The 16,502-nt window shown below is 38.0% G+C and overlaps 1 protein-coding gene across 4 annotated transcripts in view; it reads left to right on the forward strand.

Annotated features, from left to right (window-relative positions):
- Positions 1–715: 715 nt before the first annotated feature.
- The window catches only part of EEF2K (eukaryotic elongation factor 2 kinase), a 73,766-nt gene continuing 57,979 nt past the window's right edge, over positions 716–16,502 (forward strand). For 2 of the 4 annotated variants that reach the window (XM_074281025.1, XM_074281028.1), the window contains exons 1-2: positions 788–1,184; positions 15,208–15,532. In XM_074281025.1, coding sequence (XP_074137126.1) covers positions 15,287–15,532 — 246 coding nt within the window. In that variant the 5' untranslated portion in view covers positions 788–1,184; positions 15,208–15,286. Of the gene's footprint in view, positions 1,185–11,226; positions 11,304–15,207; positions 15,533–16,502 lie in introns of those variants that run through there. The other 2 variants (XM_074281026.1, XM_074281027.1) reach the window with 2 other exon arrangements.

The following is a 16,502-nucleotide window of genomic DNA, read 5'->3' on the forward strand; positions in this document are numbered from 1 at the left end:
AGGTACACAGGTGTTAGTTTATAATGACATGGCACAGATTTCCCCGGTGGCACTGAGCATTTGTTAATGCAATCTAGAAAACGTTTAGCACCTAGTGTGTGCCAGGAACAGTGCTAAGCGCTGCAGAGGCAAAAAAAAAAAAAAAAAAAGGCAAAATAGTCTCTGTCCTCAAAGAGCTTACAGTCTAATCGGGGAGACAACAAGCAAGCAAATGTTTGTAAATGGAGCTACAAATAGGAAATAATTAAAAGAAGGAAAGCACTAAATTAAGAGGAGCTGGGGAAGGGTTCCTGGAAAAGTAAAGCCAGAGAAGTCAATAGTGGGAGCAGAGAAGCGAGGGGGTTCCAGGCACGGTGGGGGGAGGGACTATTAAAACAGAAAAAAGTGTGTAATTCCTAAGAAGTGAGTGATGGAATTTCAGACTGCCTAGGACAGGCTCCTGGAAGTGATCATTTTTAATAGCCGAAATTGCATCCCTTTACATCTTTCCTTCTCACTCAGATTGTAACACGTAAGCAAACTGCTAGCAGCTTTTCCACTACTAATAGTGTAAACCCCAAGGGGTTGCAAGAAACTGAGCCTCGGGGAATTGAGCACGTTCGATCAATTTAGCCAGGGATGGGGGAGGGGATGTGTGCGGAGTGACTCCGCCCGGAACCCGTTGGTCCCACCCCTCAGCGGATCAGCCAATCCCGAGGCTGAGGTTCCTGAAGCTAGGCAGAAGAGCGCCGCCGCCGAGGTGCCCACGGAGGGTCTGTGCGCATGTGACAGCTCCCTACCCCGGCGAGCCTCCCCGCGGTACCGCCCACGCTACTGCTCCGGGACCAGGCTCGCGGCCAGGCAGAGTCGCTTGTACACTTCGCTATCTCCCCGGAGCTCTGCACCAGCTGGCTCGGGCTCTAGATTCTAGCTCGGCCGCTGCAGCTTGCTCTCAGCCCCTCTGCTCGCGCCCCTCGCCCGAGCCCCGGGGCTCGAGCCTTCCCGGGAACGTTCTATCCCGGCCCTCGTGCTCCCCTCGCCCGCCTTGCCCGAGCCGGCGCGAGCGCCCCGACCGCCCCCCCAGCCCCGAGACGTTTGGGGGGCCTACCTGCCGTGCACCCTGGAGCTCCTAGGCGAGAGAAGCTACAAACTCCTCTGCTTCCTGGCAGTCGTCTGGGGCTGCGGCGGTTGCTTGCCTGCGGAAGGTGCGTAGGCCTGATAGAAATAGAGGGTCTGTGGGGATCGGGGCGCGGTGTGAGACGGAGGCGATGGGGACAGAGATAAGTGCCCCGTGCATTTCATCAGTGCAGACTCCGAGGTTTTCGGAGCTATTACGCGTTAATTTTTCCTTTTTCTTGGAAGCCTCCAGGTTGGACCAAACCCGCAGGGATCCCCCAGTGCACCTTCTACCTCACTAAAAAGAGACTGGGGAGGAGAGACCGTTTCATTGTTAGGGGCTTTCAGCCTTTCGGACGTTCTCGGTGTGTGCTGGGGATCTCTGTGCACTGTAGCATGTTCCAAAATGGAAATGCACTGAATCGGAGCGGAGGGAGGGAGGCTTCCTTTTCATCCATACTTACTCCCGTTCTCTACTCTTGTTTTGGTTGCAGAGGGTTAGGTTGTAGTAATGATAGTGATCATGAAAGTGTGGTTGGTTCAGTGAGCAGAATCCGGTGTCTGGAACAAAGAGGACTTCCAGGGATAGACCGGCCAGGAACATCTGGGAGACAAGTCTCCCACCCGTGGAGCCGCCCAAATCTGATAGCGAAGCGGACCCCCAAAGTTCCTTAAGTGATTCAGGCCGAAGAAGGATATGTGTGTTTTTCTGAATGATCTGGGTAATAACGACCGGGCATGCCCATCATTTACTGCAGTAGTGGCTTTGGGGTCTTTTTTGTATTTGTTATGTTTCCATGGAAATGCATTTTAAAAGGAGAAGGTGTTGCATCTGTGCAGGCGGCTAATGAGGTCATTAACATGCATGCTGGTTACCCAGTGAGAGGAGGATCCTGGGGCTGAGCTGGCATTGTTGCAGAAATTGACTTGCAAGTTGACAGCTGGGGGATTGCACTAGAGTAACGGTTGTAATAAACGGAGGCCTGAGGGAATTCTCTTGCTTCTGATTCGGGAGGAGGAGTTTAATCTTTGGGATGGGATCCATTGGTCCCTTGCCCCTCAAGGCCCTCACTTTGGTAGGGAAAAGTCCCAGATGCTTCCATTCCCGAAGCTTGAACTTCTTAGAACTGTTTCCACCCTTTGAGTGTGAAAAAAGCAGTCTTTGGGGGAGGGAAGATGAGCCCTGCTGCTCAGAACAATGGAGCTTATTCCAGTTATTCTGCTTGTTGTGAAGAAAGTTTTTTGCAAACTTTGAACGTGTCACATCAGTGGGGCTTAGTTATCAGTAAAATCAGGTTGTTGGAGAGTGGACTAAGTCTTGCACATATTTTTATACCATGCTTATTAAATTCAAGACCTAGAAGGTTCCAAGGGCATCCGGCAAATATTTACTGAATTAATCACTAAAGACCCTGCAGTCTTAGGGGTAGAAAGAGACACTATCGTAGTGTCTTGCTTCCGGGACCAACAGAACATGAACACAAAGAAAGGCAACTTGGCATTGTGGAATCAGAAAATCTGGGTTGAAATCCAGCCACTGGCCATTACTAACTTTTGGTCCATGGAGAGAGCAATTAACTCTTTTTGCTTGTAGTTTCAGCATCTGTGAAATGGGGATAATCACAAGAACTGTACCTCCCACACTGCATGTTGTGAAGCTCAAACCAGATAAAGTATGTAAAACTCTGTGCAAACTTCAAAGGGTATGTAAATGTCAACAAAACAACAAAAGAAAAGTGCAGTAAAAGAAAGAATAAGTTAAGTCCCAAGTAACTGGTTAATGGGATTTTAGAAGCAGCTGGGAGCCCTTAGAAATCAATTTACAAAGAAACTGGGGCTTGACTAATGGAAGATCTCACCTGGAATTACACAAGTAGTCAGTGATAAGACTAAGATCCATTCCTGGAGCTTTTGACTTTGGTTTTCTTTTCCACTATGTTTCATACTGTAAATACTCTGTGAGCTATATTCAGAAGTCCATGGTGAGCAGGAGTGGGGGAGGGGAGAAAGCAGTAAGGAAATGTGGCTGGATTCTAGCTAAGCCTGGAAGGATAAGCCAGATCAATGACTAGAGAGTATTCTTTGTATAAAAGTAGGTGTGAAAATAGGAGGGTGTTTAGGGTTTTTAGGGAACTGTTGTCTGCTTTGGCTGGAGCTGATGGAATGATGTAATACACAAGCGATAATAAAAATTCACAACTATTTAGAAATTTTAAAAGTTTCCCAAATGCTTTCCTTATAACAGCGTTGTCAAGTAGGTAGTATAAATATCATCATCTCTTTTTACAGATGAGCAAATTTTGTTTTTTTCCACATGTCATATTTTCTAACCGAACCCTTCTCTTTTCATTGAGCCATCCCATATAATAAATATTAAAAAAAAAAAAAAAAAAAGAAGGAAGAATGAGGGTGGGGCAGTTGGCAGAAACGATTGATGCCTCAGAGAAGTCTAAAATATATATGCACAGTACTAAAATACAAAGGGTTAGGAGAGGGGATGTAAAATCTAGGGTCTTAGCTTAATTCTGCCACAAAGCAAGTCATTCCATTTTTTTCTTCTATCAAATGGGGAGATTAGGCTACATCTGCTCTAGGAGGAGAATCTTCCAGCTCTAACTTTCTAAGATTGTTTTTGGTTTTGAAGTCCAATATATGTTAAATATGTTTTAAAATATGTTAAATCCAATATATGTATACATATTTGTACAGTTATCTTGCTACACAAGACAAATCGGCTCTAGAAAGAATTTAAAATTAAAAAAACTGAGAAGGAAAACAAAAATTCAAGCAAACAATAACAGAAAGAGTGAAAATGCTATGTTGTGGTCCTCATTCAGTTCTCAGTCCTCTCTCTGGGTGTGGATGGTTCTCTTCATTACTGAACAATTGGAACTGGTTTGAATCATCTCATTGTTGAAGAGAGCCACGTCCATCAGAATTGATCATTGTATAGTTTTCTTGTTGCCGTGTATAATGATCTAGTTCTATACTTCAGCATCAGTTCATGTAAGTCTGTCCAGGCCTCTCTGTATTTATCCTGCTGGTCGGTTCTTAACAGAACAATAATATTAGGAATCCTTTCTTAATTTCTTATATTTTAAATGATGGGTTTAGAACTGGAGTAGACCTTAAAGGCCCTCGAGGTCAATTTTCATCATTTTACAGATGAAAAATGGTGGTACAAATGGATTAGGTTGCTTGCCTGTGGTTAGACAATAAATATCTGAGTAGTTCTTCCTGTGTCCAGATCTGGTGCCCCATCCACAATATCAGACTGCTTCCCCTTCCTTCACCTTCTAGTTGTCAATGCTCCCTCCTCAAATTGCCTATATATGTGTATTGTGCATATGCATATGTATACATATTTTTGTATAGTGTATTATATATTTATACATAGTCAGTTCCTTGAGTGCAGGTGCTGTTTTGTTTTTATTTTTGTTAACCACACCATATAGCACAATGCCTAACTTTTAACAAATATTTGTGAATTGTATTGGTCTAGGAGAGTCCAGGAAAGAAGTTTGTGCAGTCATGTGAGTTAGCTTCCAAATTGGAGTGCAAGATGGTACTTGGGTGGGGTGTGCATAATGAAGTCTGTTCATAGTCTACTTTTACAATCTTCCAAGTAACTTATTTGCTTTTCTTTATGGTTATTTAACATAAATTGGCCTTTATTAGTCATTAAGTTATATAAGAGACTTTGTCCTGTTTACATGGGTATAGAAGAGATCTCTGGATTTTCTTGTCTAGTAGATGATACTCTTCTCCCTTTACCACAACTTTCTGATCCTTTTTAGAAATTTAACCCTATCAGAATAGGAAACTTAGCATAGGGGAAGGAGTTTTGGTCTCTGATCTTTGGGCAGCAGAGAAAGACAACTAACAGAGGCTTTAATGACTGATGTTCAAGTACCATTAGTTACCTATCACCAGTTTAAAAAATGTATCAGTCTATTCCTTTAAGCATATCAGATCCAAGTCTGGAGATTTTTGCAAACACACACAGTTTCTAGGCAAAGAGAAAAAAAGAATTATCTGGAGTTTTCTATTGGAGAAGATCCTAGAAGAAAGATGCTTGCCTATCTTGGAGTAATGACTCACGCTTTTCCATCATGGTTTAAAATTTTCCTGGCTTGAAATAAAATTACAGTCTCATAATCTTTTCTCTATTTCTGGTCTCTTTTGTGTTAGGGAAGATAGTACAATCTTGGAAATTACTGAATGATTAGAGGCCACAGAACAAAGACTAGCCACAAATTAAAATGGAGGTGACCTTAGGGAACTGGCACTGGACCCAAGTTACTGCATTTCAAGAGCATCTTGATTATACCTTTTCTTTCCCTAAAGGTTCCCTTGCATTTTTTAAACCAATTTTTTAAACTGTGGTAAATTGAACTCTGATGGCAAAAGTTTGTTGTGGCTAATAATAATAACTGTCTTCTGGAGAGAAAAGTTATGTATAGAATTTATTACATATTAAAAAAAACGAAGTCTGAGATAGAAATTCACAATTTCATTCATAATCCTTCATGTATACGAAAGTTTAAGTTTAAAAAAATAATTTTTAAATTATAATAGAGGTTCCAAATGATAAAAAAGAACTTACTGTTTTGCAAAAATGACTTTTTATGATTCAGTTATCTTTTCCTTTATGAATTTGTATGCTGTACAATTTGGTTAATGTATGTTTGTTTTTTTATATTAGTTCTTTTTCTGTCTTTCTTCTAAATATAGTTTCTCTATCTTTCTTGATACTGTGAATTTTTATTTTTCTGTCTGATAGCATGACTGTGACTTCTGCTTTTCCTTAGGGGGAAAGGAGTAGGAGGGTTCAGAATCATCTGATACATAGATAGCACTTTCTAGTCCCAGCTTCTCATTTTCAAATTATACATGAATAAACTGACAATTATGTAGTACTTTAAAATTTACAAACACTTTACATATATTTTCATATCCAGTCCTTATAACATCGTTATGAAGGAGTTAATACTACAAATTAGACTTTTATCTTTGTCTTTCTTAACATCCAAAAGGCACTAGCTCCCTATTAGAAAGATTGAATGTTTCCATCACTATGACTATTCTCAAAGATATCTCCCATGCTTTGCAGCTTCATGTTACTGAAACAAATGGTGGTAGCATGTGTTTAGTCAAAATTATTGATTGAGCCTATTTTTACTGGGGTTTCTTTACACTTGGCAATCAGTATTTATTTAGCCCTGTGCCCAGGTGCTATGGAAGATAGGAGAGAAGGCCATCATAGGCTTTAAATAAACAAATATCATTTATCTGTGAGAGTCTGTGCTACTTGTATAATGGAAAGAATAGTGGATTCAATGAGGCTGAAGACCTGAGGTCAAATCCCACCTCTCACTGAAGGGCTTTTTGGACCATATGCAAATCACATAATCTCTAAGAGCCAAAATTTTCTTATCTCTAAAATGGAAATAAAACTACTTTTACTATCTACCTCACTGGCTTTGCAAAGAACTTTGCAATCTTACAATACCACATTTATGTGAAATTACTCTATTAATCTTTTCCCAGAGGATACAGCATAAACAAAAATAATTAAATACGAAACGGAGGGGCAGGAAGAATAAAGTAGAACAAGTGAGGCTGGAAGGAAGAGAAGGGTTTTGAGAGACATAAATGAAGAACGAATTTTCAGTCTTGTATTGATGCCTAGAGCTAGAAGAAAAGAATAGCTGGTAGTCCATTCAATTTGCTTGAGACAGAGAGTATAGTGCCTGAGGAGGAATGATATAAAATAATACTGGAAAGGTAGGTTGTAGAGGAGTTTAAATACTAAGCTGTAGAATTTTTTATTATTATTATAGCTTTTTATTTACAAGTTATATGCATGGGTAATTTTTCAGCATTGACAATTGCAAAACCTTTTGTTCCAATTTTTCTTCTTCTTCCCCCACCCCCTCCCCCATATGGCAGGTAGACCAATATATATTAAATATGTTAAAGTATATTTAAATACAATACATGTATGCATATCCATAGTTATTTTTAAGCTGTAGAGTTTTGTATTTTATTCTAGAAGCAATAGGGAGCTACTGAAAATTTTTGAGCAGGGGTGTGACATGGTAAAACCTGTGTTTTAGAAAGATCAATTTTACAGTCTCAATTCTGTTCCTAATTCTGGCCCCAACCAGTTGCTTAACCATAAGTAATGTCATCCCCTAGATTTTAATTTTCCCATTTGTCAAATTTGATGGATAATACTTGCCTTTACAATTTTAAAAGAATGTTTTAAAAATGTAATCATAAAATCATGCATGTGAAAGTTCTTTTTAGGAATATGCCAAAGGAGGAGATGGCTTGGGGGGCAGGGAGGGACCAGAAGGAGGGTGATGTAATGGGAAAAGGGCCAAGACTTGGGAAACTTGGGTTGAAATCCCAACTCTGTGGACTTGGGCACATTTTCACATCTCCCTTTATCTAATATTACAAATATTAATAGTTGTGCAAAATAAGTTTCCCAAGAAAGAAAGAGAAGAGAAGAGAGGAAAAGAGAGGGAAGCCCATCACTTCTAAGTGGAGATGTGATACCATTTTTCATCAGGAGTCTGTAGAGTTATGGTTGGTCATTGTCTTATTCAGATCTTCAATGACTCTCTGTTTCCTCTGGGACAAAGTACAGAATCCTGAGCTTGACATTTAAGGTCCTTCACTGTCTGGCTCCCACCTAACCTTTCAATCAAACTTACATAACATCCAACATGCCTTTATACAAGTGGTTCCTCATATCTGCAATGCCCTTCTCACCTGGCTTTTTTTTTTTTTTTTTTTTTTTTTAAGCATGGTTCAGGTCCACCTTCTACTTGAGGCCCTTCTTGATTCTTTCAATTATTAAGGCTCTTTCCCTTTTATTGAAATCACTTTCAATCAAGCCTGGAAAGACTTACATGAACCAATGCCAAGTGAAGTGAGCAAAACTAGGAAAACACTGTATATAGTAAAAACAACATTATATGATGATCAACAATAAGCAATTTAGCTATTCTCAGCAATCCAATGATTCAAGACAATTCCAAAGGACTCATGATGAAAAATACTATCTACTTTCAGAGAGGAACTGGAGAATCTAAATGCAGATTGAAGTATATTATTTTATTTCCTTTTTTTTGTTTTTTGTTTTTTTTATTTTGATCTGTTTTTTCTTTCACAACATGACTAATATGGAAATATATTTTACATGGTTGTATATTTATAATGTATATCAACTTATTTGCCAATATCATAGGGATGTAGGAAGTGAGGATGAGAGGGAAAACATTTGGAACTCAATTTTTTAATGAATGTATTAAAAATTATCTTTAAGGGGGCAGGTAGGTGGCCCAGTGGATAGAGCACCAGCCCTGAATTCAGGAGGACCCGAGTTCAAATATGCTCTCAGACACTTAACACTGCCTAACTGTGTGACTCCTGGGCAAGTCACTTAACCCCAGCCTCAGGCAAAAAAAAATTATCTTTATATGTAATTGGAAAAAATAAATTACTATTAAGAAAAATAAGAAATGATTTATACAGACTTAATTAAATATCCATGTCCACTCACCTTCCTAGAATGTGAGTTCCTTGAGGGAAGAAACTTTTTCTTTTTCCTTTTTTTTTTCTTTTGGGTAGAGTGTGAGTTTTTGTATCCCCACTGTTTCATACAATACCTTGTCCTTCCAGTCACTTGAAAGATGTTTATTGAATTGACTTGTCACTAGTTGCTTCTGATACCTATTGACTATGAACCTAACCTGCCTAAAATTTGTTACAATATTTCATTTTTCTCTCTGTGTTTTAGTTGATCTTGATTATCACTAGCATTAGAGACTGGGCAAGAACCATCCCAGGATTTTCAGGATTTAATCATTTAACTCATAGTAGCACTATGTGCAGAGAACTTGCCTCATCTAATTCTGGATCGCCCTAATTAGTTTTGTACTTGGCTCTTTAGCTTCTGCAGCAAAGGCTGGGATGCACACCATGGTTTACGTACCCAGACAATTAAGAAAGAGAAAAAAAAAAACTGTGATTTATATAGAATCCCAGCTAGTAAGTGCCTGAGACAGGATTTTTTTTTTTTCCACAAGATCAAGCTCCATCTCCATCTCCACAAAGGGTCTTCTAGGTACTCCAATCTCCTTTCCTAGAATTTCCATGGTCCTTGATGCCTTTAAATTTAATTTATTTTTATTTATATATACATGTGATTTCACACAATCATTTAAAAATAAAATATATTTTAATTGTATCCATTTTCTGTTTTTTATTAAGAAAATAAAAGACAAAATATAATTTTCAAGTTAATATAGTTATGACAGTGATAGACTAAATCAGATAACTAAAAATAAAACATTAAATGACTATCCTTTGACCTATTGACTTAAAAAAACCAGAAAAACTGAGAATGCTTAATGTCTGTTTATTGATAATGTGAGAATCATATTATTTAACTTTAAAATGTTTTGATTAATAGTTTCTTTAAAATACCCACTCCTTAATTAAATAATTGATAAAGCAAAACCTTGGGGACCTGAACAGCAAACAAATTTAGCCCTACCTGAAAAATTCTGTTATCATGACCTTTACAATATAAAATTCAAAGACACTTTGCTTTTTCAGAATTCTTAATTCCCTTCCTGGTATTCCAGTAAAATAGGGATACACACACACACACACACACTCACCAGTGAGATAATTTATATAGTAACCTATTATACTAAAAACATCAAGGACTTAGGAACTACCTCAATGGAAGATGGAGCTTTATTTATCCATTTTATTATGTTGTACGCTGTTATTCCTTCTTCATTTTTAAGAGCAACCACAATCCCTAGCTAGGAACTAAATACTTCAAATTCAAATTTAATATGATGCCTCTACTATTGGCTTTCCATTTGGCCTATTTTGCCTTGTGCTATTATATGTCTTTATTATATTTAAAAATTTCTTTGCAATGTCTGATTCAGTACCCTACCCCTAAACATTGAGTGTGTTTGGTGATATTAATGACTAAATGACCTATTGCTTTTTGATGGAAGGAACTTGCTTTGGGTAAATGCAAATATTCACAGAACTCATTTGTTGGTCTCTGTCTCAGTCTCCTGGTAAATCAGTCCATTGAGGTTAAGGAAAAGCCATTGATGAATCGACTGTTTTGTATTCATGCCCCTGGAAAGGAGAAATAATGTTCTGGAAGACCAATAATGATCTTTGGGGGGGAAGGAGCTGTTTTTATGATTGTGGAGTGGGAAAGTGCTTTTTTTAAATAATTTTTTTTTTGTTAAATGTTTGCTTTTTTGGGGTAGCTAGGTGGCGCAGTGGATAGAGCACCAGCCCTGAAATCTGGAGGACTTGAGTTCAAATGTGGCCTCAGACACTTAACACTTCCTAGCTGTGTGACCCTGGGCAAGTCACTTAACCCCAATTACCTCAGGGGGGAAAAAAAAAGTTTGTTTTTCTTAGCTTTAGAATTTCCTAGAATTTAGTGAATCCTCTCATCCACTTAAGAGTTAGTTAATGGTTTCCCATGGAACTCTTGTGACTTGGTAAATGGAACTTGGGGATCTAAAATTCTGATACTATAAATAGCAATAAGTTTGTAATTACTCCTACATATCAGTAGGTGGAAAAGGGGGTTGGGAATTAGGTTGAAAATCAAGCTGGGAATATTTATTCAATTCTTGCCATGTGCCAAAGCTTTTATGATTTTATCAGTTTTTGTACTTTAGCTTCCCTAAATGAACATAAAGCTGTGAGACAGAGATCCAGGGAGTAGTGAGAAGGAACTCCTTTTTTTTTTTTTTTTTTTTTTTTTTTTTTTTTAACAGTCCTGGAATGATATGGTTGAATAATCTGGAGCAGACACATTTTATTCTCTTCCCTTGCCTTCTTGAGTATAAAGAAAATGAGCATTTCGGATTTTTTTTTAAAGTGCCCCACTGCCTCATAAAGTTGATTTATAACTAGGAAATTGTTTCTGGTTACTGCTGTGGGTAGGGAGAAGTGAGGGAAAGATTCCATCCCTTTTCTCCAAACTTGGTCATCAATGGTACCACAGCTACATATGAGAACAAGAGCTGTTTTGGGACTGTAGTGAGCTCCGGTTGGCCCACTAGACTCAGTAGTATGCATTTTGAACATAGTTTTCTCTGCTGTGGAGGCTGCCAGATATAGCTGTTTCTAGTTGGATGGTGGTAAGTGAAATGGCCCCAGAGACAGATCTGGAAATGGCATGTTCCCTCTGGGGCTTTTTTTGGAAATTTTGTTTGTTTTACTAAACAGATATCCAAGTTATTAGCCTTGTTATGACCCCACATCGCTAACTCTCTATTGGTGTTCTCTCTCATGGCTTCAAACTGTTATGCTAGTAAGCTGAGAATTTCAATTCTGCTCCATTTTTTTGTCACCTGTTCCATTCTACCTCTGACAGTGAGTTCCACATTAACCAAAGGTAATCTAAGCCTGAGGAAAACTTCTCTGAAGCTTCTGTCATTTGGTGGTTTCCAGGACCCAGATCAGGAAAAAAAAAAAAAAAAAAAAAAAGTAGCTAAATCAGTTTCCTTAAGAATAGAGAGGTTCTTAACCTGGGGTTCATAAACTTTTAAAAACTATTTTGATAAGTGTTTCAATATAATTTACTTTGTAATCTTGAATATTTTAATTTCTCTATTTAAAAACATTATTCTGACTATGGGGAGTGAATGTGGATTTTTGGATAAGAGTCCATATTGAAAAACATAGTATTTTCACCTTTTTGTTGTTTGCTTGCTTGCTTTTTTTCCTCTCCTTTTCCCTTTTTGATCTGACTTTTCTTGGGTAGCATGATAAATATGGAAATATGTTTAGAAGAATTGCACATGTTTAACCTATATTGAATTTCTTGATGTCTGAGGGAGGGGAAAGGAGAAAAATATGGGATACAAGGTTTTATAAGGGTGAATGTTTGGATCTCTTCTCAGAATTATAATTTTTTTTCATGTGAAATAATTTATTTTTAATAATAGCCTTTTATTTTTCAAAATACATGCAAATATGTATAAAAAGCTATTATTAAAAATAAATTATTTTACATGAAAAAAATTATTATTTTGAGAAGAGTTCCAAAGTTTCTCCAGATAGTTAAAGGTATCAATGATATAAAAAAGTGAAGAACTTAATTTAATTTACCCATATTCCCCAAACTGTAAATTTTTTGAAGACAGGGCAAGGAAACTTGGGTCCAATTTTGAATCTTGAGACCACTACTGCTCCTGGAAAATTAAAATAATGCTAATTTCCCCTGCTACTCCCATGTTATTTGCCACATACCTTACTCAATATTTGAAGACACCATTGGCTAGGAGGTCCATTACTGTGCATCTGAGGAATACTGGAGAAGGAAAACACATAATCCTTGCCTTCTATAAATTTAAAGTTTAGTTAAGGGCATAAACTTAGATATTAAAAACAATTAGAGTATAGTCTTAAGGATGCTGCAACATTGATAAGTCCCTTAAGTCTATGAGAGATCAAAAGGATGAAAAACTTCCACTTTTTTTCAGAGAGGGACTTTAAGCTAAAAAACAAACAAACAAACAAAAAACAAAAACCAGAGAAATGAGTGTCTTTTGTAACACTGTAAATACAGAAACACTCAGTACCTTGTTTGGTTTGTAAGGTTCTTAAAGAGAAAGGTTGAGGAGGGAGGGAAAAGTTGGAGGCTACTTCAGAATAGAAACACCTGTTTTTCCTAGAGGATGGGAAGAGCCTCCTGAATGCCAGATTTGGAAAACACCCAGTAGGGCCCTCCGCCTTCTGTGATAAATGAGCTTGGAGAAGGTGAAATCTTCCAGGGGCCTGGGAAGCTGAACCTGGTGTTCTGGGAAGGGAGCCAGGGAACGAAAGGATCAAATAGCAGAGGGGACCCCTGGTCTCACCCTGGATTTGTGGTCGGGGCAGATGATTCAGGGCAGCTGACTATGACAAGAATTTAGGCCCAAGTCTTACCTCGCATTGTCCACAGGCCATTAAAGATGGTCAGAAGTCTTTAATAATAGACCTCATGACCAGAGTATGGGGCCTTTGGAGAAAAATGTTTTCTAGGAAAAGGCAGTTCATGATTATTAGAATTTCATAAGTGTTTAATGTCAATAGAAATTTTAATCTCACGTGTTTTTTTTTAAGTTTTTTTTTTCCCCCCTGAGGCTGGGGTTAAGTGACTTGCCCAGGGTCACACAGCTAGGAAGTGTTAAAGTGTCTGAAATCAGATTTGAACTCAGGTCCTCCTGAATTCAAGGCTGGTGCTCTATCCACTGCACCACCTAGCTGCCCCCTCATCTCAGGTTTTTGTGATTCATGTCATGGGAAGTCCCACATGTGGAAAGTGAACAGAGCAATGTCTGTGGAATCAAAGAACCTGGGACCAATTCCGCTTTAGATATTTACTAGTTATTTGATCCTAGGCAAGTCAATGCCTCAGCCAAAAAATAAAGTTGTATTATATCAGATTGTTTGTGGTCTTGTGGAGGGGAGTGGGGAATTAAGGGAAGGAGAGAGAAAATTTTGGAACACTAAGTCTTACAAAAATAAATGTTGAAAACTATTTTTACATGTATTTGGAAAAATAAAATACTACTGAGGAAAAAGAAAAAAAGAGGTCGTATCTGATGGCCTTTAAGGGTTCCTTTCATCTCTGTTGCCAAATGTTCAGTCACATAATGGGCATATAATGGCTTATGTTGCCTCTTGATTTAAATTTTCCTTTAGTCAGGAACCATCCTGTCCTGGATAAAGTGTCAACCTGGGGTCAGAATGTCCAAAGTTTAAAAAAAAGATCCTCTAGAAATTGGAAACCTACTTCCAGACTAGGATCATGTAACCGTAAAGACTGATCATGCTCCCCATTAAGGAAACTCCAGAAAATAATTTGAAAATAAAATAAGATTGAAACAGTTTCTTCTGAGTCTTAATTGTAATAAATGTAATAAATGGTTTACGTCTTGTATCATAAAAATTCAAAGGAGTTTCACATGTACTATCTTATTTTCTCCTTAAAAATAAAACTAAGATGTGGTTGTGTTGGGGATATTTTCAGATAAGAAAACTGGGACAGGAAGGAGGTCAAAATTTGCCCAGATTCACATTGCTGATTAGTGACTACCCCAGGACTAAGAATATCAGTTTTTCTCACTCCCATGCTTGGACAAAACTAGACCTGTTTCTTCCTTCTTCCCAGGCCATGCCCTTCTTGACCTTACCAGTCACACTGCAGGGCTGATCTCAGGGCACCACAAATATGATCATATATTTATTCCCAGAAGAGAGGGATGGCTTTTTAATCAAAATCAATCAATCAGTATTTATTAAGCACCCACACTATGTGCCAGGTACTGTGCTAAGCACTAGGGAAACAACAACAACAAAAAAAAGCAAGACAATTCCTGTCCTTCAATTGCGTTGAAATATGTGTGTATAGCATTTCACAAACCCCAAACACTCCCCCCAACTTCCCTCACTCTCACTTTAGGGTGTAATAATCATTCCATCCTACTAAACTTTCTTTTGTCTACCCTGAACTACAGTATAGCACAATCTGTCTGCAAATGCAAACAGATAAAAATGTAATTGAGAAATAGTTAACAAAATGAATAAAAACACAGTAAAACTTGGATAACATCATATTTTAAGATTAATTCATGCAATTACATATGGATCTTATATATGGATTAGAAGTCCCCATTTCTATTTGGGCTTTCACAACTGAACAAGAAGTATAGTGTGCTGAGGATCTAACTTACAATCAAACTTAGTTTGGTTCCTTTCAGCTTATTTGCATGGTAGTAGTGCTTCGTTTTGTTTGTTGCAATCTTTCCTTAGTGAAAATGCTCCTAGAAAATGTGTGTATGATATATTTTTACCGTGTTTAACATATATTGGATTACTTGCCATCTAGTGGAGAAGATGAGGGAGAAAAATTGGAACACATAGTTTTGCAAGGGTCCATGTTGAAAAATTATCCTTGCATGTGTTTTGAAAATAAAAAGCTTTAATAGAAAAAAAGAAAGAAAATGTGTATGTCTTTGACTGAATGGCACTCACTCCTTTATTTTGATCTTTCAGCAGGCATCTCCTCATCAGATTTGCTTTGTCAGTCTGGCTGCTTCCGTCACCACGTGGGTAAAACGGGCACCCTACAAACATGGCAGACGAAGATCTTATTTTCCGCCTGGAAGGCATTGACAATAACAGGTCACTTCATTCCCATCATGCTGGCTTTTCCGACGATGACAGTGATGGGGAGGATGGCTACTACATCTGCCCCATCACAGACGACCCAGGCTCTAACAAGATGGCTAATTCCAAGGTTTCTGACTATTATAGCAACTTAACCAAGAATGAACAATATGGATCCAGTTGTTCTCCTGGAAGTTCTTTCCATTTTAAAGTGAGTATCTTCCTGGGAGTTGATGTGGGAAGTCACTTAGGTTATAGTACTCCTGTTAATTACTTCAATTAATTAATTAATTGATTGATTAATTAGCCAAGATTGGAGATTTAGGGGGACTGTGCTTTGGAACTAAAGTCATAATTTTAAATAAGTCTTGAAGACAATTAAGGTATTTATCTTCCTGGGTACGGTTCCTTCTCTTGAACCAATTTGAAATTTCTCTTGAGGCCCATGAAATTCTCTCCTTCCCAACCCTCTCTCAAATACATTTCTGTGGCTGGTTATTAAATTTGAGAGCCAGCTGGAAAAAAAGCAGCACATAATGCAAGTCCCATAAGTAAAGGCAATCCCAACAAGTGGTCATGCTTTGTAGTCAGCCTCGTCTTTCAACCTGTTTGCCTGAAGACCTCCAAGTGGGAGGAATCCATCATTTCTCAAGGCAAGCCCATTTCACTTTTGAACAAGTCTAGTTGTTAGGACATCAAACTTAAATTTGCTTCTTTTCAATTTGTGCTCATTGTTCCTGGATCTACTCAAGCAGATTTTTTTTTTCTTTTCCATTGATGGTGATGGGCAAAATCATTCTGTACTTATAAGTATGGTTCTAAATTCCTTTCTAGATAAGATAAATAAAAATGCCTTTATAGAGCCAATTCTTGGTTATGTGGGAAAATAATGCGTCACTTGTGGACTACCTTGTTTCCTGACCTTGTTTTGTCCTTGTATTCCTTAGCACATTCCTGGGTGAAGAGCATCCTTAGAACCTTTACTATTTCATGGGTACTATGTATGCAAGGGCACAGAGGAATTGTAAAATTAACTTCATCTTCAAGTTGCTGTGAATAGAAAAAAGATTAAATGGAAGGAAAAGATAATATAGCCAAAAGCCCACAAAATTTTTATCCATACCTCATAGTATATTTTCTCTTCCATTCCGGATCAGTTAAATCAATGAGTTAAACAAAAC

The sequence above is a fragment of the Sminthopsis crassicaudata genome, chromosome 1 (assembly GCF_048593235.1).
Source record: "Sminthopsis crassicaudata isolate SCR6 chromosome 1, ASM4859323v1, whole genome shotgun sequence".
NCBI lineage: Eukaryota > Metazoa > Chordata > Mammalia > Dasyuromorphia > Dasyuridae > Sminthopsis > Sminthopsis crassicaudata.